Here is a 27,816-nt window from a genome sequence, read left to right on the forward strand (position 1 = left end):
GCCCAACTTGCCCATGCCGACCAACAAGCCCCATCTACGCTACTCCCAGCTGCCTGCGTTTAGCCCATATCCCTCTAAACCTGTCCTATTCATGTAGCTGTCTAAATATTTCTTAAACGTTGCAATAGTCCCTGCCTCATCTACCTCCTCTGGCAGCCCGTTCCACACACCCACCACCCTTTGTGTAAAAAAGTTACCCCTCAGGTTCCTATTAAATCTTTCCCTCCTCATCTTAAACTTATATTCTTTGTTTCTCGATTGCCCTTCCCTGGGTTAGAGACTGTGCGTTTACCCGATCTATTCCTCTCATGATTTTCTACACCTCTATTTAGCTCACCCCTCATTCTCCTGCGCTCCAAGGAATAAAGTACTAGCCTGCTCAACCTCTCTCTACAGCTCAGGCCCTCGAGTCCCAGCAACATCCCTGTAAATCTTCGCTGCACTCTTTCCAGCTTGACAACATCTTTCCTATAGCATGGCTTCCAAAACTGCGCGCAATACTCTAAATGTGGCCTCCTTCGTCTGTGTAGAGTTTGCACATTCTCCCTATGATCCCATCAGTTTCCTCTGGGTGCACTAATTTCCTCCCATATCCCAAAGACGTGCGGGTTTGTGGGTTAAACGGGGTCTGTAAAATTGCCCCCAATGTGTAGAAGTGGATACGAATGTGGGATAACATAAAACTAGCCTGAACAGATGATTGAATGTCAGCATGGACTCAGTGGGCCGAAGGGCCTGTTTCCGTGTTGTACCTTTTAATCAATCCATTTCAATCAAGAGTAACCTGAAAAGAATGAATTTCAGGTTCAGCAGCTTTAGAGCTTTAAAGGGTAGAGAAGGCAGTAAGGTTGGATTGCAGAGTGAGTTTGTAAAAAAACTAAAGGAGATATCTGTAAAGAAATGGGAGGGGGCAGGTCACACAATGGTTTGTGTTTCATAGAACAGTACAACACAGGAACAGGCCCTTCTGCCCACAGTGTCTGTGCTGAACATGGTGGCAAGTTAAATCATTCTGCCTGCCTGCCTGCCTGCATGTGATCCATGTCCCTCCATTCCCTGCCTTAAATGCCACTATCCCACCTGCCTCCACCACCGCCCCTGGCAGTGAGATCCCACAGTGTCGGTGCCAAACATAATGCCAAGTTAAACTATTCTCCTTTGCCTGCACGTGATCAACATCCCTCCCCTCCCTGCCTTAAATACCACTATCGTGCATCTGCCACCACTCTCTGTGCAAAAGAGACATTGCCCCTGCAATGTTTCTCCTTTAATCACACCGATTCCAAAGGGCGTGGAGAGAATTAGGTCGCTAAAGGAAAAGTCACAGAGGTAATAAAAACCTCTGTTTTACTATTTCCAAAACCAGAGCTGAAAATCAAAATGGACGGTACATTCCCACAAATGGGAAAGACACTATACCCGGGTTCTGAAATGTAGTGCCAATTGTTTATTTAACTAGTGGTAAGGTATGTTTAGAATAGCGTGCCATGCTCATGCATGTGGTGAGTCAAGCACTGGGCCTGATTAAAGGCTTTAATTACTCCGTGTAAGTTGTCAAGTATCTGCAGTGCAAAGAACAAGTTAAAAGCTCACACCCATGATTGCCAACAGGCAAATTCTCCAGTTTGTCAACGCTCATTATTTCCCTGTGATTACACAGTAAACTCCTTAATTGCAGTGTGTGTCCAGGGGAAGTGTAAAGTGACGGGGCCTGTACAAGTCAGGTGTGGAGCCAGCGCAGGAGTCATTAGCATTTGTTGTCAAAGAAAATACTTGGAGTTTCCGACCAATGTTCCCAGCCTTCGCTCAGTAGATTTTTTTAAAGTATAACTCAGTTGGTTGGAATACAAATTTTATACCTGGCTGGGGAAAGACACAAAATGCTGGGGTAACTCAACGGGTCAGGCAGTATCTCTGGAGACTATAGAGAGGTGACGTTTTAGCTGGGACCCTTCTTCAGAAGGGCTAGACTCCTTTATTTCCCCTTATTCAATTCAATGAATTGAGGATTCGATTCAATTAAATTATTCAGTGATTCAATTGATGATTCATTGATACTTTATGGTCACATGTACCTAGGTACAGTACTACCATCATCCTCATCGGTGACCCTCGGACTATCTTTGCTCAGACTTTACTGGCTTTATCTTGCACTGAACGTTATTCCCTTATCATGTGTCTATACACTGTAAATGGCTCGATTGTAATCATGTGTTGTCTTTCCACTGACTGGTTAGCACGCAACACAAGCTTTTCACTGGACCTCGGTACACGTGACCGTAAGCTAAACTGAACTGAAATAAATTCAAAGCAGCGTCAAACACCACAGATCTCCAGTGGTGCCCAGCCAATTGCTGGTTCAACCATGTATCTCTAAACTAAACTGAACTAAACAAAACTCAGTGGAAGACCACAAGCAAGGATTGTGCTTACTCAATGCTTTGCTTCCAACTGAGTGACACTGATAGAAACCAGCTCATCAAGCACCACAGATTCCATCTCTACAAAAGCATTCAAATTGTTTTTTTGTGCCTCCACCCTATTGTTCCAGTAATCTGCAGATGACTGGTACAAATACTGTGGAGCAGTCCACTTCCATAACATTCCTTCGTCGCCAGCTGGCAGCGGGCATTAACTGTGTGACGTTTCGGGTCGAGACCCTTCTTCAGACCTGTCCCGCTGAGTGACTCCAGCATTTTGTGTCTGTCTTCATTCTAAACCAGCGTCTGCAGTTCCATCCTAGGCAGCAGGCTTTAACTGTTTCATTTTCATTGACAAGGTCGGTGGAGGAGAAGAAGAAGAATGATAAGAAGGTAGGAACGAGGAACTGCAAACGATGGTCTGCAAAAAAAGCCACAAAGTGCTGGAGTAACTCAGCGGGTCAGGCAGCATCTCTGGATAACATGGATAGGCGATGTTTCGGATAAGGACCCTTCTTCAGACAAAGAGAAGACATGTAAATGCCTTCTGAGGGACTTGTCCACTTACATTATCAACTGGTGAGATCATTTATGTACATAGAAGATAATGGCTTCCGGGAGATGACTCTTTGGAAGTTCACAATGGGGGCAGATTTGGAGGTCTCATGTCTCATTTTGTTGTCCTTGGCCTGAGGATTTGGTCAGTAGTTCTGTCTCTGTCACGGCGATTGCTTTGGCTGCAGTTATCCTTCTTTCCTCAGCTAGAGTGTCTTCTGGCTCCAGGTTGTGTCCAATTATAGAGAAGCATTGGGTCCAAGCTGCCATTTTAGGAGCGCTATTAAATGTTGCACCCAGTGTCAGCCAGTCATGCAAAGCCAAAAGACTCTTCCAACATAGATCAGCCCCAGGCTTCATAGAACCAGCCCATGTCTTTGCCACTCCCAGTTCCAAAATGCCTGGGTTCCCAACACGACAGAGCCTGCAGCTTGGATCCTCCGATGTTGCATTGATTGACAATGAACGCCTGTCCCAGGGCATTGATCACCGCCCAGTACACTGCTGATGCAGCACTGCTCTGTCCGTGTGGTGGGACATCATTCAAGTGTTGGCCAGGGTGGCTGCTAAAAGCTCAGAGAGGCTAAAATATAACCACTGAAGAAGGGTCCCGACCCGAATCGTCACCTACATCCACCTTCTCCAAAAATGCTGCCTGACCGGCTGAGTTACTCCAGCTACTTTGTGTGTGTGTTTTTTTTATTTTTGCATCTGCAGTTCCTCAGTTCTAACACATAACTGCAATGAGTTGTGGATTCATGTGGAAAGATGAGCGGTGAACTAATATTTAAACACACTGGAAAGAAATGATAATGTCGTAAAAACAAGACTTTGCTTCCAAATAAAACACATTTTTTGGCTGTGTTAGCTGAGAAAATCCAAAGTGTTCTACTCCCAACCTCTCCCACGGTGAAAATTCTAGGCTGCCACCGGCTAATCCCACAGAGGTGACTCAACACTTGAGTCCAGGCTCTTTGGCCCATCAAATGCATGCCGACCAGCACGCATCCATTTATCATTAATCATTAACACCATCCATGTACTACATAGAAACATAGAAACATAGAAAATAGGTGCAGGAGTAGGCCATTCGGCCCTTCGAGCCTGCACCGCCATTCAATATGATCATGGCTGATCATCCAGCTCAGTAACCTGTACCTGCCTTCTCTCCATACCCCCTGATCCCTTTAGCCACAAGGGCCACAAGAGCACTCTGGAGATGCTGCCCGACCTGGTGAGTTCATATGTTCGTAAATTATAGGAGCAGAATTAGGGCATTCGGCCCATCAAGTCTACTTCGCCATTTAATCATGGCTGATCTGTCTCCCCCTCTCAACCCCATTCTCCTGCCTTCTACCCATAACCCCTGACACCCGTACTAATCGATAAATCTATCAATCTCCACCTTAAAACTATCAATTGACGGCCTCCACATCCTTCTGCGGCAATGAATTCCACAGATTTACCACCCTCTGACTAAAAAGATCACCACCCTCTGACTAAGGAGTTACTCCAGCACTTTGGGTCATTTTTTGTAAACTTGCATTTGCATTTCCTTATTTCAACACTGATCCTCCAGCAGTCCTGTTTTGTTTTCTGCACATTCCCATCGCGTTCTCCCAGATCTCCCATCACTCACTCACTCACCTCCGTACTGGGGAGAATTTACAACGACCAACCTGCATGTATCTGATCATGGATGCGGCCTGACCTACTGTGGAATGGAGCGATATGGATCACGTGCAGCCAGAGGAGAGGAGTTTAACTTGGTATCTTGTTCATAGTGGGCTGAAGGGCCTGTTCTTGTGCTGCACTGTTCTATGCATCCCTATACAATAACTGTGCATACAGTATTCTGTAGCAGAAAGGGTTTTCCACACTGCTATTTAAAGCATAGCCAAGCATGTTGGATTGCTGCTGCCTGTTGCTATGGATCTATCACGTGCTGCCAAGTGTGTTTGCGCTGAGGGATTTCAAGATCTTGCTGAATCTGGTTGTTGCCTTACACAAATGTGCCGGCTGGTATTCCCCTTAGCATTCAGCGTGACGGGGAGCACAAACAGAAGGCATGTGGAGAGCAACAAGTTGCTGAAGACGAGCGAGTGGGGCCCACAGGAGGACATGTCTTAGTTTGAACAGTGTGTGACCTTTCTGCACTCCAGTCAGATCCCACCTTGCACCAGTCACAGCTGCAGCCTAAAATCAATGACGGGTCTTCAATCTAAAACATTAACCCTGTTTCTCTTTCCACAGGCACTGCCTGACCTGCTGAGTGTTTCCAGCATTTCCTACTTTAATTTGAGACAAGACCAAATGCACTCGTTGTGCCCAAACCTCTCCTGCATTGGTACAGCACCCTCTCTCCCCCCCTCCCCCCCCTCCTCCCCCTCCTCCCCCTCCTCCCCCTCCTCCCCCTCCTCCCCCTCCTCCCCCTCCTCCCCCTCCTCCCCCCTCCCCCCCTCCCCCCCTCCCCCTCCCCCTCCCCCTCCCCCTCCCCCTCCCCCTCCCCCTCCCCCTCCCCCTCCCCATCCCCCTCTCCCCCCCCTTCCCCTCCCCCTTCCCCTCCCCCCACTCCATCCCCCTCAACCCCCCCTTATCCTCCCTCCTCCCTCCCCCCGCCCTCCACCCCCCCCTCCCTCCCCCTCCCCCTCCCCCTCCCCCTCCCCCTCCCCCTCCCCCTCCCCCTCCCCCCTTCCCCTCCCCTCTTCCCCTCCCCCCTCCCCCCCCCTAGGAGATAGATTTAAACTTAAAAATATAACAACGATTTCAATGAAATTTCTTCCATTACCACCAAAGGGATGACAGTGAGTAAGGTGGGCCTAAAATTGTCGTGCTATCGTGCACCGTTTTGGCTGTAGTTCAGGAACAAACAAACAAACAAACGGGAGTTTTAGTACATAGATTTCCAGCAAGTGTGATTTTTTTAAAAGTTCAACGTCCCAAAATCTGCAGGAACTGCAGATGCTGGTTTAAGCCAAAGGTAGACACAAAATGCTGGAGTAACTCAGCGGGTCAGGCGGCATCTCTGGAGAGAAGGAATGGGTGACGTTTCGGATCGAGACCCTTCTTCAGACTCCAGTCTCAAAATCTTCTAGAAGACTTGTGCAGTCTTCCTGAGAAGATAGTCCCACAGTACAGTAAGGTGGGGACTTCCAGCATTTCGACTCAGTGAGGGAGAAGAATTGACCATGATGTTTTAACCTATGTCAGGGCTTCTTCCAGGCTGGATCATCTCACAGTCTTACTGTTGCTCTACTGGTGGACACTGATGCATTATATTCCAAGCTGAGTGTATTTGATCTTCCTTGCCAGGAGCAACAGGGGGACTGATCCGGTGTACAGGAAGCCTTTGGCTGACTGCCATCAATTCTAAGGCTCACCGTGGTTTGTAGCATTAACCGGTGGTGGTGGTGGTATCAGTCAGTGGTACCCAGTGCCATCTTCCTCTCTGTCGTGCGCTGGGGTAGCAGGGCGAAGGCTGCGGATGCCAACAGGATTAACAGGCTCATCAGGAAGGCTGTCTCCGTCCTGGGAGTGGAGTTGGATTCTCTGGAGGTGGTCTTGGGGGGGAGCATGATACTCAAACTGCAGAGCATCTTGGGCAATACAGCACATCCTTCTGTATACTCTCATAAGACCAGCAGGCAATTATATCCAGGGCTATCGGAGGGCCAGAAAGCACACACAGGTTGACACTGATCAACCTGAGGAGCAACCTGAGGAGCACAGACTGGTTCCGCCAAGATGCAGCACAGAACGCCACAGGAGATCCTTCTTCCCTGTGGCCATCAAACTGCACAACTCCTCCCCCTTCTGTCGTGGGGTAGACTGACACCCCTTCCCCCTCACCCCTCCCCCCCACAATCTTTGCACATCCCCAATCCTGGACTTTCCACTCATCATTTTAATTTCATTTTTCATGTACCTTGTTGTGTTTTATGACTGTTGGCAGACCAATTTCCCTCCTGGGATAAATAACGTTCTATCATAACGTATCGTATCGTATCTAATTTACTTTGTGTACATGATAGAGACAAAGAGATTGAATATGTGGGAAGGAACTGCAGGTGCTAGTTTAAACCGAAGACAATCACGAAAAGCTGGAGTAACTCAGCGGGACAGGCAGCATCTCTGGAGGGAAGGAATTCTGAAGAAGGGTCTCGACCCGAAACGTCACCCATTCCTTCTCTCCAGAGATGCTGCCTGTCCCGCTGAGTTACTCCAGCTTTTTGTGTCTATCTACGAAGAGATTGAAGGTGTGCCAGCGGAACAGTGTACTCCGGCTCCTAATTTGTATGCCAGCGTATGTGTGTGCTTTCTGGCCCTCCGAGAGCCCTAGATATACTTGCCTGCTGGTCTTATGAGAGTATACAGAAGAATATCTGTGCCATTGTAAAACCCCCAGGGAGAGTCTAACTTTCAAAATATGTTCAACTAGCATTGGGATCTCAGCTGAAGATGTCGGATAGTTATCCGAGCCCTCATTTCTTTTTCCAGTATTTTTTGGGGTTTCATTTTGCTTCTCTGTGGAAAAGAATGTGGTCAATTTATCATTGTGGGATTAAAGGCTCTAGAAGTTCAAATATGACCAACCTCCTGTGTGTTGAGGCTGCTTGATGAGTGATAATACAATGAATTAAAAATCCCAAAGTTGTAATTCCTTGATGGAAGGGCACATCGGTTTCGGCCTTTTGGTTAAGATCATGTATAGTTTCTGTTCTTGTCCGTTTAATATATCGGTAATACGTCCCTTCTCTAGAATTGCACAAAATCATGAGAGGAATAGTTCGGGTGAAAGCACAGAGTCTTTTGCCGAGATTAGGGGAAATCGAGAACCAGAGGACATAGGTTTACGGTGAGGGGAGAAAGATTTACTGGGAACCTGAGGGGTAACTTTTACACACAAAGGGTGATTGGTGTATGGAATGAGCTGCCGGAGGAGGTAGTTGAGGCAGGGACTATCGCAAGATTTAAGAAACATTTATACAGGTTCATGGATAGGATAGGTTTAGAGGGATATGGGCCAAACGCAGGCAGGTAGGACTAGTGTTGGGGCATGTTGGTCGGTGTGGGCAATTTGGGCCGAAGGGCCTGTTTCCACGCTTTATGACTCTATGAGTCTATGACACAGTTAAGTCCAAGGGCAGGCCCAGTATATTCATCGCACGCTAGTTCAGTTCCACTTGTCCATGGAGTCAGGGACATCTGTAAATATCAATGGCCCAATGCCATCATGGTGGACTTCCAACGTGTATTATTGTTGTGAGCAAGATTTTCACTGTACCTGTACTTCACTGTACTTGTGCATGTGAAAATAACCTCCACTTGACTTCTCGTTTCAATGAAACCAGTGCTGGCTCATTTATGGCTTTCTCTGATGTGTCGTAGACCAGGAGCAGAGGCGAGCGTTGTCCTCCACAGAGCCAAGGCAACATTTGTTAGCTGCCATAACCCTGGCAACGCGCACTCTCTTAAACTGAAAGCATCGTGGATTTAGGCGCATGTTTCCACGGTGCAAAATGAGAATTGACAATTGGGAGGAGGTAGCTTGGGAACCTGGAAGCTATAAAATGGACCGGTCAAGTGACATGAGGGGAAAACCGGATAGTGTGTGATATTCAAATTGCCCAAGTGGGGAGAGAACAGGTGACGTTTCGCGTCGGGACCCTTCTTCAGACTGACTGGGGGGGGGAAACTGGAAGCAAGAAAAGACCAGGGCAGATCAGGGCCAGTAACAGATAGCCTGAATCAGGGAGGTTCCCTGATAAGCCGATTGCTGGCAGGGGATGGTGTTGGAGGGATACATGGTTACGGACTCTGGAACTGGTTCACTGACATTTAGTGTAGGATGGGGGGGGGGGGGGGGGGGGAAGGGGGAAGAGGGAGGGGGAAAAGGGGGAAGTGGGAAGGGAGGGGAAAGGGGAATGTTGGTAGAAATATTTTCTTGCTTCCCCCCCACCATAATCTGTCTAAAGAAGGGTCCCGACCTGGAACGTCACCGATCCGTTTTCTCCAGAGATGCTGCCTGTCCCGTTGAGGTACTCCAGCGTTTTGTTTCTATCTTTGGTCTATCTATCAGCATCTGCAGTTTCTTTTTATTACACAAAGTAAGAGGACAATTGGAGACATGAATAGTTCATGAATGTTGTTGCAATAACAAGGGGAGATGTGTTGAAAGGAAGCTTGGTATTGCGCAGTGATTGCTCAGTGTGCTTAGAAATGGAGCAACAATTACAGCAAGTAAGTAGAATGTAGAATTACAGCTCAACCAGTAGATTACAGGACAGAGAATGGTTAAACTGCATTAGACCTCTGGTTAAACTGTTATGATTATTCTTTCATCTTTTCCATGTCGGCCTCCTTCTAAATTATTTTTAATTTCAAATCTTATTTTATGCATGACTTTGTGCATGTATCAAATGCAGTGCGGAATATGTCGCAATTTTTAGTGTTAACCAATTCAGGATGCATCATGTAGAAACGAGGAACTGCAGGTGCTGGTTTCGACATAGACATACACAAAGTGCAGGAGGAACTCAGCGGGTCAGGCAGCATCTCTGGAAAACATGGATAAGTGACATTTCGGCTCGGTTGGGACCCTTCTTCAGACTGAACGGCCCCAACTTGAAACGTCACCCATCCATGTTCTCCAGAGATGCTGCCTGACCCACTGAGTTACTCCAGCACTTTGTGTCTCTTTTTATAAACCAGCATCTACAGTTCCTTATTTCAACACTTATCCCACAGTTATCCTGTTTTGTTTTCCCCACAATAGTGTGCAGTTTTCGTCTCCTAACTTGTGGAAGGATATCCTTGCTATTGAGGCAGGTGCAGCGTAGGTTCACGAGGTTAATCCCTGGGATGGCAGGACTGTCGTATGAGGAAAGATTGGAAAGACTGGGCTTGTATTCACTGGAATTTAGAAGGATGAGAGGGGATCTTATAGAAACGTGTTAAATTACAAAAGGGCTGGATGCAGGAAAAATGTTCCCAATGTTGGGGAAGTCCAGAACCAGGGGCCATAGTCTAAGAATAAAGGGGAGGCCATTTAAAACTGAGATGAGGAAAAAAAAATCACCCAGAGAGTTGTGAATTTGTGGAATTCTCTGCCACAGAAGGCAGTGGAGGCCAATTCATTGGATGAATTTAAAAGAGAGTTAGGTAGAGCTCTAGGGGCTAGTGGAATCAAGGGATATGGGGAGAAGGCAGGCACGGGTTACTGATTGTGGATGATCAGCCATGGTCACAATGAATGGTGGTGCTGGCTCGAAGGGCCAAATGGCTTCCTCCTGCACCTATTTTCTATGTTTCTAGTAGACTTGATGGGCTGAATGGCCTAATTCTGTTCCTTATAACTTATGAACTTCACCAAAATACTGCCTGGGTTAGACGGTATTATCCATAAGGAGAGGTTGGACAAGCTTGGCTTGTTTACTTGGAAATGTTAGAGGTTGAGGGAAAACCTGACAGAAGTCTCTCAAATTATGAGAGCAACACATAGGGCAGACAGTCAGAAACTTTTACCCAGGGAGGAAATGTCCAAGACAAGACGCCACAGCTTCAAGGTGAGAGGGGCAAGGATTAAGGGAGTTGTGCAGGCAAGTTCTTTTTAACATCGGCCTTCATTGCCAGAGGATTTGTGTCTTGGAGCAAGGCGGTCCTACTGCAGTTGTACAGGGTCCTGGTGAGACTGCACCTGGAGTATTGTGTACTGTTTTGGTCTCCTAATTTGAGGAAGAACATTATTGGAGAGGCTAGACGTGGGAAGATTGTTCCCGATGTTGGGGAAGTCCAGAACCAGGGGTCACAGCTTAACGATAAGGGGGAAGTCTTTTAGGACCGAGATGAGAAAACATTTCTTCACACAGAGAGTGGTGAGTCTGTGGAATTCTCTGCCACAGAAGGTAGTTGAGGCCAGTTCATTGGCTATATTTAAGAGGGAGTTAGATGTGGCCCTTATGGCTAAAGGGATCAGGGGGTATGGAGAGAAGGCAGGTACAGGTTACTGAGCTGGATGATCAGCCATGATCATATTGAATGGCGGTGCAGGCTCGAAGGGCCGAATGGCCTACTCCTGCACCTATTTTCTATGTTTCTATGTTTCTATTGCCATTGAGGGAGTGCAGCGTAGGCTCACCAGATTAATTCCTGGGATGGCATGTGATGAAAGAATGGGTCGACTGGGCTTGTATTCACTGGAATTTAGAAGGATGAGAGGGGATCTTATAGAAACATATAAAATTCTTAAAGGATTGGACAGGCTAGATGCAGGAAAAATGTTCCCGATGTTGAGCGAGTCCAGAATAGGGGGGTCATGATTTAAGAATGAGTTGTGGATCCATGGAATTCTCTGCCACAGTGGATGGAATTCTCTGCCACAGAAGGCAGTGGAGGCCAATTCACTGGATGTTTTCAAGAGAGAGTTAGATTTAGCTCTTAGGACTAAAGGAATCTAGAGATATGAGGAAAAAGCAGGAATGGGATACTGATTTTGGATGATCAGCCATGATCATATTGAATGATGTGCTGGCTCAAAGGGCCGAATGGCCTACTCTTGCACCTATTTTCTATGTTTTTACATTTCTAACATAGAGGGTGGTGGGTGCCAGGAACCGGCTGCCAGCGGTGGTGGTGGAGGCAGATACGATAGAGGTGTGTAAGAGGTTTTCGGACAGGCACGTGGATATGCAGGGAATGAGGGGATATGGATCATGCACAGGTAGAGGACACTGTTAGACTTGGCATCATGTTCGGCATGGAAATTGTGGGCTGAAGGGCCTGTGCAGTACTGTGCAATGTCCTAAGTCATCTTACATCCTTTTAGACAATAGACAATAGGTGCAGGAGGAGGCCATTCGGCCCTTCGAGCCAGCACCGCCATTCAATGTGATCATGGCTGATCATTCTCAATCAGTACCCCGTTCCTGCCTTCTCCCCATACCCCCTGACTCCGCTATCCTTAAGTGCTCTATCCAGCTCTCTCTTGAATGCATTCAGAGAATTGGCCTCCACTGCCTTCTGAGGCAGAGAATTCCACAGATTCACAACTCTCTGACTGAAAAAGTTTTTCCTCATCTCAGTTCTAAATGGCCTACCCCTTATTCTTAAACTGTGGCCCCTTGTTCTGGACTCCCCCAACATTGGGAACAAGTTTCCTGCCTCTAACGTGTCCAACCCCTTAATAACCTTATACGTTTCGATAAGATCTCCTCTCATATTTCTAAATTCCAGTGTATACAAGCCTAGTCGCTCCAGTCTTTCAACATATGAAAGTCCCGCCATTCCGGAAAATTAACCTAGTAAACCTACGCTGCACGCCCTCAATAGCAAGAATATCCTTCCTCAAATTTGGAGACCAAAACTGCACATAGTATTCCAGGTGCGGTCTCACTAGGGTCCTGTACAACTGCAGAAGGACCTCTTTGCTCCTACACTCAACTCCTCTTGTTATGAAGGCCAACATTCCATTGGCTTTCTTCACTGCCTGCTGTACCTGCATGCTTCCTTTCAGTGACTGATGCACTAGGACACCCAGATCTCGTTGTACGTCCCCTGTTCCTAACTTGACACCATTCAGATAATACTCTGCCTTCCTATTCTTACCACCAAAGTGGATAACCTCACACTTATCCACATTAAACTGCATCTGCCATGCATCCGCCCACTCACACAACCTGTCTAAGTCGCCCTGCAACCTCATAGCATCTTCCTCACAGTTCACACTACCACTCAGCTTTGTATCATCTGCAAATTTTCTAATGGTACTTTTAATCCCTTCATCCAAGTCATTAATGTATATTAATTTCTCCACACCTTCTTTGCAAATACGCAGTCCGCAAGCAGATAGGCGATCATATCAGCCAGGACCAACCACTGTCTCTGCAGCCCATCCCAGCCTACAGTGCTAAATCAAGGCTGTGTTTGGATTCGAGATACAGTGCCCATCGGCCCATCCCATACACCAGCACTTTCCTGCACACGAAGGAACAATTCTTACCGAAATCAATTAACCCACATATCTGTGCGTCTTTGGAGTGTGGGATGAAACCGGAGCACCCGGGGAAAACCCCACGCGATCTCGGTGAGAACGTACAAACACTGGGTGCAGACAGCACCCGCAGCCAGGATCGAACCCGAGAAAGACTCTAAGGGGAGTAAGAGACACCTGTGGCTGACAAGGGAAGTCAGGGACAGCATAAAAATTAAGGAGAGGAAGTATAACATAGCAAAGAAGAATGGGAAGACAGAGGATTGGGACTCTTTTAAAGAGCAACAAAAGTTAACTAAAAAGGCAATACGGGGAGAAAAGATGAGGTACGAGGGTAAACTAACCAATAATATAAAGGAGGATAGCAAAAGTTTTTTTAGGTACGTGAAGAGGAAAAAAATAGTCAAGGCAAATGTGGGTCCCTTGAAGACAGAAGCAGGGGAATTTATTATGGGGAACAAAGAAATGGCAGACGAGTTAAACCGTTACTTTGGATCTGTCTTCACTGAGGAAGATACACACAATCTCCCAAATGTTCTAGGGGCCGGAGAACCTAGGGTGATGGAGGAACTGAAGGAAATCCACATTAGGCAGGAAATGGTTTTGGGTAGACTGATGGGACTGAAGGCTGATAAATCCCCAGGGCCTGATGGTCTGCATCCCAGAGTACTTAAGGAGGTGGCTCTAGAAATAGTGGAAGCATTGGAGATCATTTTTCAATGTTCTATAGATTCAGGATCAGTTCCTGTGGATTGGAGGATAGCAAATGTTATCCCACTTTTTAAGAAAGGAGGGAGAGAGAAAACGGGTAATTATAGACCAGTTAGTCTGACATCAGTGGTGGGGAAGATGCTGGAGTCAATTATAAAAGACGAAATTGCTGAGCATTTGGATAGCAGTAACGGGATCATTCCGAGTCAGCATGGATTTACGAAGGGGAAATCATGCTTGACAAATCTACTGGAATTTTTTGAGGATGTAACTAGGAAAATTGACAAGGGAGAGTCAGTGGATGTGGTGTACCTCGACTTTCAGAAAGCCTTCGACAAGGTCCCACATAGGAGATTAGTGGGCAAAATTAGGGCACATGGTATTGGGGGTAGGGTACTGACATGGATAGAAAATTGGTTGACAGACAGAAAGCAAAGAGTGGGGATAAATGGGTCCCTTTCGGAATGGGAGGCAGTGACCAGTAGGGTACCGCAAGGTTCGGTGCTGGGACCCCAGCTATTTACGATATACATCAATGACTTAGACGAAGGGATTAAAAGTACCATTAGCAAATTTGCAGATGATACTAAGCTGGGGGGTAGTGTGAATTGTGAGGAAGATGCAATAAGGCTGCAGGGTGACTTGGACAGGTTGTGTGAGTGGGCGGATACATGGCAGATGCAGTTTAATGTAGATAAGTGTGAGGTTATTCACTTTGGAAGTAAGAATAGAAAGGCAGATTATTATCTGAATGGTGTCAAATGGTGTAGGAGGAGGGGGAGTTCAACGAGATCTGGGTGTCCTAGTGCATCAGTCAATGAAAGGAAGCATGCAGGTACAGCAGGCAGTGAAGAAAGCCAATGGAATGTTGGCCTTCGTAACAAGAGGAGTTGAGTATAGGAGCAAAGAGGTCCTTCTACAGTTGTACCGGGCCCTGGTGAGACCGCACCTGGAGTACTGTGTGCAGTTTTGGTCTCCAAATTTGAGGAAGGATATTCTTGCTATGGAGGGCGTGCAGCGTAGGTTCACTAGGTTAATTCCCGGAATGGCGGGACTGTCGTATGTTGAAAGGCTGGAGCGATTGGGCTTGTATACACTGGAATTTAGAAGGATGAGGGGGGATCTTATTGAAACATATAAGATAATTAGGGGATTGGACACATTAGAGGCAGGAAACATGTTCCCAATGTTGGGGGAGTCCAGAACAAGGGGCCACAGTTTAAGAATAAGGGGTAGGCCATTTAGAACGGAGATGAGGAAGAACTTTTTCAGTCAGAGAGTGGTGAAGGTGTGGAATTCTCTGCCTCAGAAGGCAGTGGAGGCCAGTTCGTTGGATGCTTTCAAGAGAGAGCTGGATAGAGCTCTTAAGGATAGCGGAGTGAGGGGGTATGGGGAGAAGGCAGGAACGGGGTACTGATTGAGAGTGATCAGCCATGATCGCATTGAATGGCGGTGCTGGCTCGAAGGGCTGAATGGCCTACTCCTGCACCTATTGTCTATTGTCTATTGTCTCTGGCGCTCTAAAGCTGCAACTCCACCCTGCTCTTCCAAAGCGAATTGAATCGGGACCGACAACCTCTTCCATTTAGCTCCCCCCCCACCCCCACCCCCACCCCCACCCCCACCCCCACCCCCACCCCACACAATGGCTTACAATTGAATTAAAGAGCAAATAGATCGGAAGCTTTAGCATTTTCATGGATATTTTTCTTTTGAAAATATCTGATCTCCTTGTTCTCGCCATTTGGACGAGGGGTGACATTAGGACTGGATTGATTCAGGGCTGAGTGACGAGCAACAGGCAGATGTGTTTTTCTGAATAAAAGGCTACAGATTGGCCAATGGGACGGCAGTGCGGTTTCCACTCCCTTCTCGATTAAAAGGCTGAGTGGGGGTGAAGCCCAGTTGCATGAGAGAGGAGTTTTGCATCTGCACTTGATAACGTCGCTGCCGGAACCTGAGCCGGACCTCACTTCGCTCTTAGTAAGTTTCTCCACTTTGGTGTGTCCCCCGTCCCACACCCACACCCCACACCCCACACCCACCCCCCACGCTATGCTGCATCGCTGCAAGGGTCCGCTTTTATTCCTCTTTGCAATGGATCATATCAGCCCTGACGTTTCCGGACAACACCCACTCAAATACTGGCTGGGAAGGACGAGGAGTGGGGGAGGATGAGAGGAGAGGGTAGGGGAGGGTGGACCGCATTTGATAAATGAAATCAAGACAGCGGGCGAAATCACAATTATTTTTTTTGTTTCCAAAAAAAAAGAAATGTTGCAATTCAATGCAGGACACATACAGCTTTTGTCCAGCTTTAACATTCGCAGTACTTGGAAAATGGCTACCTTTGTACTTTTTTGGGTTGCATTTGTCAGCTAACAGCATCTGAAATGTCTACGTGGGGTGGGGGTGGGGTGGGCGGTTCCAGCTGCGACCTCAATGGATGTTTAAAGGCTGTGATCAATTTCGGTGCAAGTTTGCTACATTTTGAAGGAATTGGGGAAATTTCCTGCAGATGCAGAGAGAAATAAATCCAGTAGATTAGTGCCAGGGATTTTGTTTAGGAAAGATTGCGTTTAGGTTGCAAACCTTTCTTTAAAAAAAAAAAAGAATGCATGTTAGTTTTGTAAAATGCAGCCGGCGCTGTCAGAGTGATTGGGAGCGGGTGTTGTTGAGGTCTGGAACCGCGGTTTGCAAACAGTTGTCTCTGGATAACATGAGTGGAGATTGTTACATGGCGAATCGCTGGTAGCTGTGAATTGTTTCATCTGCACCAGGCGGGCGTCCGGAGCACCGCTGGTACAAAATTGCAAAACTGTTCACAGGGAGAGCCATTCGGCCCATCGAGGCGTGGCAATCCGACTCCGAGCCTGAAATCCTGCCCTGGTTTCTTGTCGTGGCTGATCCAATCCCCAGCTGAAAATCTGCGTCCACCCACCCCCGTGCTTGGCCAAGGATTCCTAAGAGTCTTAACAATTTAAAATAAATAAAAAAAGAATCGTTTGCCTTGTATCGCTTTTGTTTCTTTTCGCTATTCGCCTTAAAGTAACGTGTCGTTACTTCACAATAGACAATGGGTGCAGGAGGAGGCCATTCGGCCCTTCGAGCCATCACCGCCATGCAATGTGATCATGGCTGATCATTCTCAATCAGTACCCCGTTCCTGCCTTCTCCCCATACCCCCTGACTCCGCTATCCTTAAGAGCTCTACCCAGCTCTCTCTTGAATGCATTCAGAGAATTGGCCTCCACTGCCCTCTGAGGCAGAGAGTTCCACAGATTCACAACTCTCTGACTGAAAAAGGTTTTTCCTCCTTACAAGTGTGAGCGTCGGATGCTCTTGTTATTTCCAGCTCTCCCATCGCACCTACTCCTCTAACGAGCCTTTACCTAAACCACCATCAGAAGAAACAAGAGCGAGCCCAGGAGCCTCCCGTGTAGATTGTAACAAATTGGCCGCTACATTATTGCAACGGTGTGAACTCGTCAGTGCAAGTCCCAGTCGCGTAGCGCGATCTATCGGTGCCCTCTCCGATTTCTGAAGAGGTCAGAAGTTGTTCACCAGGGAGAGAGAGAGAGACTTGTTGCACTTTTATTGCAGCGCCGAGCAAGCGCTAGAATCAAAATATGCAGCAGGTTTGAATGAATACAGTCAAACTGCGGGAGGGGAGGGGAGGGGAGGGTGGGAGAGAATAAGACTCAATCGGGAGTAGTCACAAAATGCTGGAGTAACTCGATACGATACGATAAAACTTTTATTCATCCCGGGAGGGAAATTAATGAGTGTGACGTTTCGTGTCGAGACCCCCTTTTTCAGACGTTCGGGTCTCGCCCACTCCTTCAGTGTAAGAAAATAACTGCAGATGCTGGTACAAGTCGATTTATTCACAAAATGCTGGAGTAACTCAGCAGGTCAGGCAGCATCTCGGGGGGAGAAGGAATGGGTGACGTTTCGGGTCGAGACCCTTCTTCAGACTCCAGTTACTGATACTACACTTCTTCAGACTGAAGAAGGGTCTCGACCCGAAACGTCACCCATTCCTTCTCCCCCGAGATGCTGCCTGACCTGCTGAGTTACTCCAGCATTTTGTGAATAAATCGACCATTCCTTCCTCTCCAGAGACGCTGCCTGACCCGCTGAGTTACTCCAGCATTTTTGTGTCAACCTCCAGCATCTGCAGTTTTCTTTTCCGACACAATTAGAAAGCCATACTTGGGAAAATCAGGGACATTCGTCTGAAGAAGGGTCTCCACCCGAAACATCACCTATTCCCTTTTCTCCGGAGATGCTGCCCGACCCGCTGAGTTACTCCAGCTTTTTTTTTGTTTTTGTGTGTGTCTTATCACTCGAAAGAGCCAGCGGGCCAGGCAGCGTCTGTGAAGAGATAACGAGTGCCTGTAATCTCCTCTTTCTGTCTCCACTGCAGACGCCGTCTGATCTGGGGATTGTCTCTTGAGCCAGGGTTGTTTTCGATTAAGAGGTCACCGCTAATTTGCAGGGACGGTTTTGTGTTAAATCAACGATGATTTTCTGACGTGAAGACATAAAATAGTGAACGTTTGGAAGTTGTTTGTTAAAATGTGCAACTCTACAATACTCTGTGTAAAGTAAAAAAGTGCGCTGTTTGGGATATTTTCTCAGATGGGAACGCGTCCAGTTACAATGGCCAAATTGTACAAGAGGCTGCAGGCTTTAAAAATAAGCAACAGACTCAGTTATTCCATATGTGGGTTTTTTTTTATTTTTAAAGAGCTTCAACAGGAATTGGCTGCCTGCCTTTTATTCTGAAACTTGAGCTTTTCCTCCTCTCTCCAAACGCAAGCCAGTCCAACTCAACAATGACTCTTGAAACATCGGCAGCGATGGCTTTACACAAACCAGGGTCCACTATCCATCCCCTGGTTCATCCCAGTTAGTCTCAGGAGTTTGGATGGGTTGGCGAGTTGCTAAGTGTTATCTGAGGAGATGGGGCCGGAACGGAGAAGGCGGATCCAGGCTTGTAAACCTGCCAAAACAAAACGACACAAAGCGCTGGAGTTACTCAGTGGGCCAGGCAGCATCTCTGGAGAACATGGATAGGCGACGTTTTGGGTCCTTGTGACTACATTGTAAATCTACACGTAGAAACAAGGAACTGCAGATGCCGGTCTACACAAAAGGACACAAAGTGCCGGAGTAACTCAGCGGGTCAGGCAGCATCTCTGCAAAACATGGATAGATGATGTTTCGGGTCCTTGTGTCTACATTGTAAAACTGCATGTGGTTTGAACACCTGGGCACTAACAATCCAAAGCCCTGCACAGTTATGTGTCTTCACCATTCAATCCCAACCTCCATTTCTTGGTGCCTTCACGTCATATCTGTGACTGAGCAAGTGTCCTTACTTAAAACGTCTCCTATCCATGTTCTCCAGGGATGCTGCCTGACCCGCTGAGATACTCCAGCACTCTGTGAAACATCACCTATCCATGTTCTCCAGGGATGCTGCCTGACCCGCTGAGATACTCCAGCACTCTGTGAAACATCACCTATCCATGTTCTCCAGGGATATTGCCTGATCCGCTGAGATACTCCAGCACTCTGTGAAACATCACCTATCCATGTTCTCCAGGGATGCTGCCTGATCTGCTGAGATACTCCAGCACTCTGTGAAAAGTCACCTATCCATGTTCTCCAGGGATGCTGCCTGACCCGCTTAGATACTCCAGCACTCTGTGTCCTCTTGCGTCATCCTGAATCTGCAGTTCCTTATTTCTGCATAAGTTCATAAGGATATTTTAAAGGTAGATTCTTGATTTAGTACAGTTGTCAGGGGTTATGGAGAGAAGGCAGGAGAATGGGGTTAGGAGAGAGAGAGATAGATCAGCCATGATTGAATGGCGGAGTAGGCTTGATGGGCCAAATGGCCTAATTCTGCTCCTATCACTTATGAGCTTATGAAGTGATAGGAGCAGAATTAAGCCATTCGCAGATCTATCTTTCCCTGGCAACCCCATTCTCCTGCCTCCTTCCTGTAATCCCTGACACCCTTGCTAATCAAGAACCTGTCAATCTCCGCCTTAAAAATACCCAATGACTTGGCCTCCACAGCCGCCTGTGGCAATATATAAATCTTTGTGTCTGATGACCTCTATCAGGCCATTTGGCATAACGTCTCATGGTTCTAATTACGTCATCTGTTCTAATCGTAAAACAATTTTTTTTAGCAACATCCCAGTAAACCTGCTTTAGGATTAAACGGTGTCCCTGAGGTAAGGTGTCCAAAGCAATCTTCCAGATGTATGTTTTCAGAGTTAATTTGCTGCTGCTTTGTTCAAAACTTCCATAAATGTTGATATGGATTCCTCTTGGAGACCCAGGGTATTGCAGAAGTTGGTTAACAAAAAATCCCACAAGCTTCTGGAGTAATTCAGCAGGTCCCTCAACATCTCAGTGGAACTAAGATAAAAGAAATCCATGTGACCTAGGCTATATATGGTCATGTTGAAAATATGAATTGAATGTAAAAGGCCCACAGACCTGAAATGTTAACTGTTTCTCCTTCCACAGATTCTGCCTGACTTGTTTTGAGTTTTTTCCAGCTGATTTGAGTTTTTTTGTTTCAGATTTCCAGCATCTGCAGATTTTATTTTGGATTTTCTTCTAACAACGTGGCCCTGGTTAAAGAATCTTATTGTCTTGTAATAGTAAACTGGTGTGTGTACCTCCTTGTTCCTGTGTCATTAGCTGAATTTATTTACTTTGCGTGCAAACATACATTTTGGAGAGAGAAAACATTTTTTTAAAAAGCTGATGGGTCAATATAAGACCAACAATTTTACCTCGATTTTCAAACCCCCCCAAAAAATTGGATAAATAAAACCTCCAGGTTCAGAAACAGCTTCTTCCCAACAGCCATCATGCTCTTGAACATGACAAACACCAAGTAAACTACGAACAGTCTTGGTTGCACTAGATACTTCTGCATTTGCTTTGCACTAATATTGTTTTTTAAAAATTGATTGAACCTTGTTTACTATGTTATCTATGAGTACTGTGTTTACAGACCTGTTTTTCCATTTTCATTACATATGACAATATATCATGACACTTAAACGCTCTTGACTCTTGATGTGGATCTATTAATGTTGTTTAATGTACCAGTGTTATGGAGGTTTTTAGTAAAGTCTTACATTTACCAATGGACATAGTTTAGTTTGGTGTTGGAGATACTGCGTGGTAGCAGGCCCACTGAGTACGCACCGACGATAGATCAACCATACTCTAGTTCCATCCTACACACGAGGGACAAATTTTGTAGAAGCCAATTAACCTACAAACCCGCACGATTTTGGAGTGTGGGCAGAAACGGGAACACCCGGAAACAACTCACAGGGAGAACGTACAAACACCATGCAGACAACACCTGTAGTCGGGCTACGACCCGGGTCTCTGGCATTATAAGGCAGCAACTTTACCACTGTGCCACCATGCCGCCGACTTCCTCGAGAGTTGCCCACCTCAAGAGCAGAGTACAAATTGGGGTCTTCTTATTTCTGATGGCATTCAGAGCCCATTGCTTTGTTTTCCCTTTCTGTGTGGAGAGTGAGATTTACAATGGTGTGTTGGGGAAAAAAACCTTTTTCCTCATTCCTCACAGGAAACAGTTAACGATTCTTTCTGAATCCAAGTGGTGCTGCAGTAAAATATTGATTGCTTGGATTCCACTTAGTGGGAAGCCTTCAAACATTAAAGAGTTTTCTGCAGACATTGAACTCGAGTCTAAAATTTGGCAGAGCAATGATGGGTGGGGCATTTATTTCGGGAATAAATGTAGAACTTGTATTCCAACTGTCTAATTTGGTTTTCAGTGCATGCTGCGGTTGCTAAGATCAGTACTTGGCATTTAATGTTGTTCTCAAATCGAGCAATCTGCACGTTTCTCTTCAAAGTTGAGAACATAAATTTTGTAGAAGTTCCCAATGTCAGCAGTATTGTTAGTTTCTTCTTGGTGGGTGAGTTACTCTCTTTTACTGAGCACTTGGAATGCATCAGGATATGCCCAGTCTCTAACGTGGAACGGTTTGTGAAGTAACTGTACAAAATCATGAGAAGAGTAGATCGGGTAAATGCACAGTGTGTTGGAAGGAATTGCAGATGCTGGTTTAAACCAAAGATAGGCACAAAAAGCTGGAGTAATGTTACTCCAGCTTTTTGGGTAAATGCACAGAGTCTTTTGCCCGGAGTGGGAAAATTGAGAAGCAGAGGACATGGGTTTATGGCGTGTGGGGGGGGAGAAAGATTTAATAGCAACCTTAGGGGTAACTTGTGTTACACAAAGGGTGGTGGGTGTATGGAAAGAGCTGCTAGTTGAGGCAGGTACTATCATAATATTTCAGAAACATTTCAGAAGGTACATGGATAGGTTGGGTTTAAGAGGGTTATGGGGCAAGTGTGGGCAAGTGGGACTGGAAAAGATTGGGGCATTTTGGTTAGCATGGACAAATCGGGCCGAAGGGCCTGTTTCCACTCTGTACAACTCCATGAAATATGCTTTAGACATTCATCAGATGCAAATCTGTCCTGTTAAATTACTGATTTTTTTTGGCTTTGAAACAATCGCTGTTGGCAGACGACAAACAAATGAAGATTTGCGGCTCAGCGTTATGTTTATTGGTTGTGCTAATCGTCTTTCTTTTGTCTGTCTCCAGTTTCCCCATTGTCTGGCTGCCCATCTGTAGACAATGGCTGCTCACGCGGAATTTGAAAACGCTGGCAAAAAGCCAGGCATTGCCATATGGAGGATCGAGAAATTGAACCCCGTGCCTGTTCCCGAAAATGTGCACGGGAATTTCTACACTGGTGACGCCTACATCGTACTCTATACCACTCCTGACTTTGCTCATAGTATCCATTTGTGGCTGGGTACGTCCGCATTCATATTTTAAGACGATACGCTTTCCATTTTCCGTGGGCGGCCTTTTGATCCGTGTTTCCCTTTCAGGAGACAAATGCAGTGCTGATGAATCTGGATCTGCTGCCATTTACTGCATCCAACTCGACGACAGCCTCGCCGGTGCTCCTGTGCAGCACAGGGAAGTGCAGGGCAATGAGTCGAGCAAGCTCCTGGGCTACTTTAAGAATGGAATTGTATACAAGGTAATGTGGACACGAGAAAGGACGTTGTTGGACGAGCTTTGCTGGTGTGGGGATGGTGGGTAGTGTGCCCGTTTCCCCCGATGTAAGACTCCATGCCTCTAAGCTTGGAACTTTGCAATAGGTCCAGGTGTCCGAGCTATTCAATATTGATGAAATCGTGGTGTACTTTAAGTGCAAAGTTGGGCTTTCCTCATCTAATGATCTGGGCATCACTACCCTATTGAGCTGAGTTCAGTTTGTTATTGTCAAGTAGGTCACTGAGGTACAGTGAAGAAAAGTAGAATGGAGAGTGATGGGTCGGGCATTGGAAGATCAGGGTGATCGCTTTGGGTTTAGAAGTTACCTAATTGCCTATCCCCTTCTACAATGCACATCAACCGCATGCACTCTCTATTTTACCGTGTCCTCTTCCTCCATGAGTGGAATAGATCGGGTAGATGCACAGAGTCTCTTGCCCAGAGTAGGGGAATCTAGGACCAGAGGACATAGGTTCAAGGTGAAGGGGAAAAGATTTAATAGGAATCTGAGAGGTAACTTTTTCCATACAAAGGGTGGTGGGTGAATGGAAAAAGCTGCCAGAGGAGGTAGTTGAAAAAGTTTTTCCTCATCTCAGTTCTAAATGGTCTACCCCTTATTCTTAAACTGTGGCCCCTTGTCCTGGACTCCCCCAACATTGGGAACATGTTTCCTGTCTCTAACGTGTCCAACCCCTTAATAATCTTATATGTTTCGATAAGATCTCCTCTCATCCTTCTAAATTCCAGTGTATACAAGCCTAGTCGCTCCAGTCTTTCAACATATGACAGTCCCGCCTGTGGAACTATGAGGCAGCAGCTCTATCAGCTGCCCCACTGTGCCACTTGTAGTGTATTTTCTATCGACTCTTTTCTATGAAAAGTGTTGCCCGCTGCCTGAACTAAGCAAAGGGGGCCTCACAGGAGTGTAATGAGGCTGAAACCTGGATTATCCTAACAACACGGGATAAGTGCAGAGCTTTTCCCAATGTGGACTGTTGAAAGAGGAAATAACTGCACCTGGCTTCCCCATGCACTTTGCCACTGTACGTGACATGTTGGGAGTTGATTAAATGTTCCATTCCTCTCAAAGGTTCCATCTCTTTTTTTTTTTTTTACAAATACTTGATTGCAAAACAAAATCAAACATACAAAGTAGTACGCGATCAAGTCAACAGCTGCCTATATTGGCAGTTTACAAACAAAACAATTATCAAATTAAAATTCTGCCAGCTTTGTCAATAATACATTGGACGTACCGCGGTGACCAGTGTTTACGGAAGGCCTCCACGTGGACACCACGTGTTCCCTCTCCAGCGACACGCACAGAGGCTCCATGTTGGGAGCTATCATTTGTATATGAAAAATTGATTAATGTTTGTATTTTAACCATATAACCATATAACAATTACAGCACGAAAACAGGCCCGTTCGGCCCTACCAGTCCACGCCGACCACTTTCTCTGACCTAGTCTCATCTACCTGCTCTCAGACCATAACCCTCCAATCCCCTCCCATCCATATACCTATCCAATTTACTCTTAAATAATAAAATCGAGCCTGCCTCCACCACTTCCACCGGAAGCCCATTCCACACAGCCACTTCCCTCTGAGTAAAGAAGTTATGTTACCCCTAAACTTTTGTTCCTTAATTCTGAAGTTATGTCCCCTTGTTGGAATCTTCCCCACTCTCAAAGGGAAAAGACTACCCACGTCAACTCTGTCCGTCCCTCTTAAAATTTTAAAAACCTCTATCAAGTCCCCCCTCAGCCTTCTACGCTCCAAAGAATAAAGACCCAACCTGTCAACCTCTCTCTGTAGCTTAAGTGCTGAAACCCAGGCAACATTCTAGTAAATCTCCTCTGTACCCTCTCCATTTTGTCGACATCCTTCCTATAATTTGGCGACCAGAACTGCACACCATACTCCAGATTCGGCCTCACCAATGCCCTGTACAATTTCAACATTACATCCCAACTTCTATATTCGATGCTCTGATTTTCAAATGTCCCCAGTGTTGGTGTGGGAATTCCCAGGCCTAACTAGCTTTGGGTGAATAAAAGACAAAGCCATGATGGCACTTGTGTGTTGCCTCTGCATGGCATCTCTCTGTGAAACTTTGTCCCTTTGCCTCCGATCTGATTTGATGGAATTGGGTTGAGTATCGAGAATAGTTTATCTCAAGACCCTGAAAGCCACAAATTTGAATTAATTAGGTTGCATCCCGAATCAGATCCATCTTAAATTCTTAGATTCACCAAACTCTTTAGTAAGACAGCTGTGGAAGCCAAGTCATAAGGTATTTTTAAGGCAGAGATTGACAGATTATTGATTCGTCAGGGGTTATGGGGAGAACGCAGAAGAATGGGGTTGAGAGGGAAAGATAGATCAGCCATGATTGAATGGCGGAGCAGACACAATGGGCCGAGTGGCATAATTCCGTTTTGATGGCTTGTGAACATGAACCTTACAGATGAACCCGTTTGCCGCATCATTTGGTTCTCTTTCTGCAAATTCCCATCCAATTCAATCTAAGCTCAACCGTTGAAACTCGTGTCAATGGAACATGACTGTGGGTTTTGACAAAGATATACTTTTGTCTATGTTTAAGTGCGCGTGGTATTTCTGCCTCACGCATGTTTCCTCTTGCAGGAAGGAGGAGTCGCATCTGGGTTCACCCATGCTGTCACCAACGACGACACCGCGAAGAGACTGCTGCACGTGAAAGGCAAGCGGAATGTGCGAGCCACTGAAGTGCCCTTTGCCTGGTCCAGCTTCAACAAAGAAGACTGCTTTATCATTGACGCCGGTCAAGTGAGTATGAGAGCCGTGAAGGAGTGGGAGCAGAAGATAGACACAAAATGATGCAGTAACTCAGCGGGACAATAGGTGCAGGAGGAGGCCATTCGACCCTTTGAGCCGGCACCGCTATTCAATGTGATCATGGCTGATCATTCACAATCAGTACCCCGTTCCTGCCTTCTCCCCGTACCCCCTGACTCCGCTAACATTAAGAACTCTATCTAGCTCTCTCTTGGAAGCACCCAGAGAATTGGCCTCCACTGCCTTCTGAGGCAGAGAATTCCACAGATTTACAACTCTCTGAGTGAAAAGGTTTTTCCTCATCTCCGTTCTAAATGGCCTACCACTTATTCTTAAACTGTGGCCCCTGGTTCTGGACTCCCCCAACATTGGGAACATGTTTCCTGCCTCTAACGTGTCCAATCCCTTAATAATCTTATATGTTTCAATAAGATCCCCTCACATCCTTCTAAATTCCAGTGTATACAAGCCCAGTCGCTCCAGTCTTTCAACATACGACAGTCCCGCCATTCCAGGAATTAACCTCGTGAACCTACGCTGCACGCCCTCAATACTAGAATGTTCTTCCTCAGGCAGCATCTCTGGAGTGAAAAAAAGATGGGATATATTTTGGGACGGGACCCTTCTTCAGACTCTGTCTCAGACTTAACTCTTGTTAAATTTAGATTAGTTTAGAGATACAGCACGGAAATAGGCCCTTCGGCCCACTGAGTCCACACCGACCAGCTATCCCCGCACGGTAAAACTATCCTACAAGCACTAGGGACTATTTACATTTATACCAAGCAAATTAACCTATGTAGGAAAGAAAACTGCAGATGCTGGTTTAAATCTAAGGTAGATACCAAATGCTGACACTAACTCAGCGGGTCAGGCAGCATCTCTGGAGAGAAGGAATGGGTGACATTTTGGATCGAGACCCTTCAAACTGATGTCAGGGCATGGGGTGGGCAAAGATAGGATGTAGTAGGAGACAGGACGACTGGTGGGAGAACTGGGAAAGGGGAGGGGATAGAGAGGGAAAGCAGGGACTATCTGAAGTTAGAGAAGTCAATGTTGGTACCGCTGGGGTGTAAACTACCCAAGGGAAATATGAGGTGCTGTTCCTCCAATTTGCGCTGGGCCTCACTCTGACAATGGAGGAGGCCCAGGTCAGATTGGGAATGGGAGGGGGAGTTGAAGTGCTGAGCCACTGGGAGATCAGGTTGGTTAAGACGGACTGAGCGGAGGTGTTCAGCGAAGCGATCGCCGAGCCTCCGCACAGTCCATCTTAACCTGATTTTCAGGTGGCTCAGCACTTCAACCCCCCCTCCCATTCCCAGCTCTCTCTTGAATGCATTCAGAGAATTGGCCTCCACTGTCTTCTGAGGCAGAGAATTCCACAGATTCACAACTCTCTGACTGAAAAAGTTTTTCCTCATCTCAGTTCTAAATGGCCTACCCCTTATTCTTAAACTGTGGCCCCTTGTTCTGGACTCCCCCAACATTGGGAACATGTTTCCTGCCTCTAACGTGTCCAACCCCTTAATAATCTTATACGTTTCGATATGCTGAATATGGCAAGTAATGTGCTCAATTCTGCACATTGAGTTTAAATCAGGCCGTGGCGTTTAAATTTGCAATTGCAGGTCATCTATCAGTGGAATGGATCGGATTGCAATTGTCTTGAGAAGATTAAATGCTGTCAGCTTGCTAATGGTATCCGTGATAATGAGAGGGGAGGCCGGTCCAGCGTGAAAGTGGTGGAGGAAGGATGTGAGCCTCCGGAGGTCATCCAGGTACGTTTGAGGAAGGCGCGTGAAGATTCATTGTAGCGTTTATTTTGCTCAGGAAGGATTCTCTTTGATTTAACATTTCCTCTTTTTTGAATGCCAGTTACTGGGCACCAAGCCGACCATTCCACCAGCACCTCATGACGATGCCTCTGCTGATATAGGCAGCCGGAAAAAGGCCAAACTCTTCATGGTAACAATTTTCATTTTACGATGGTGTGTGAATTAATTGTTCAGTCTTAATAATGCAGTACAGTAGGCCCTCGTTAATACTGACCTCTTTATAATGGATTTTGGTTGAAACAGCTGTCTCTTATAAGAACTCAGGCGTTGAAATTGACAAGGCGTTGAAATTGACAAGGCATTTGCTTCCATTGGCACTTAACTCTGTT

General features: G+C 46.3%; 1 protein-coding gene across 2 annotated transcripts in view; it reads left to right on the top strand.

The window, feature by feature from the left end:
• The first annotated feature begins 15,519 nt into the window (after positions 1-15,519).
• The window catches only part of scinlb (scinderin like b), a 34,325-nt gene continuing 22,028 nt past the window's right edge, over positions 15,520-27,816 (top strand). The window contains exons 1-6 of one of the 2 annotated variants that reach the window (XM_078408244.1): positions 15,520-15,657; positions 22,368-22,581; positions 22,661-22,815; positions 25,482-25,643; positions 27,281-27,430; positions 27,528-27,617. In XM_078408244.1, coding sequence (XP_078264370.1) covers positions 22,401-22,581; positions 22,661-22,815; positions 25,482-25,643; positions 27,281-27,430; positions 27,528-27,617 — 738 coding nt within the window. In that variant the 5' untranslated portion in view covers positions 15,520-15,657; positions 22,368-22,400. Of the gene's footprint in view, positions 15,658-20,352; positions 20,372-22,367; positions 22,582-22,660; positions 22,816-25,481; positions 25,644-27,280; positions 27,431-27,527; positions 27,618-27,816 lie in introns of those variants that run through there. The other variant, XM_078408245.1, reaches the window with a different exon arrangement.

Source organism: Rhinoraja longicauda, chromosome 11, assembly GCF_053455715.1.
Source record: "Rhinoraja longicauda isolate Sanriku21f chromosome 11, sRhiLon1.1, whole genome shotgun sequence".
Taxonomy (NCBI): domain Eukaryota; kingdom Metazoa; phylum Chordata; class Chondrichthyes; order Rajiformes; family Arhynchobatidae; genus Rhinoraja; species Rhinoraja longicauda.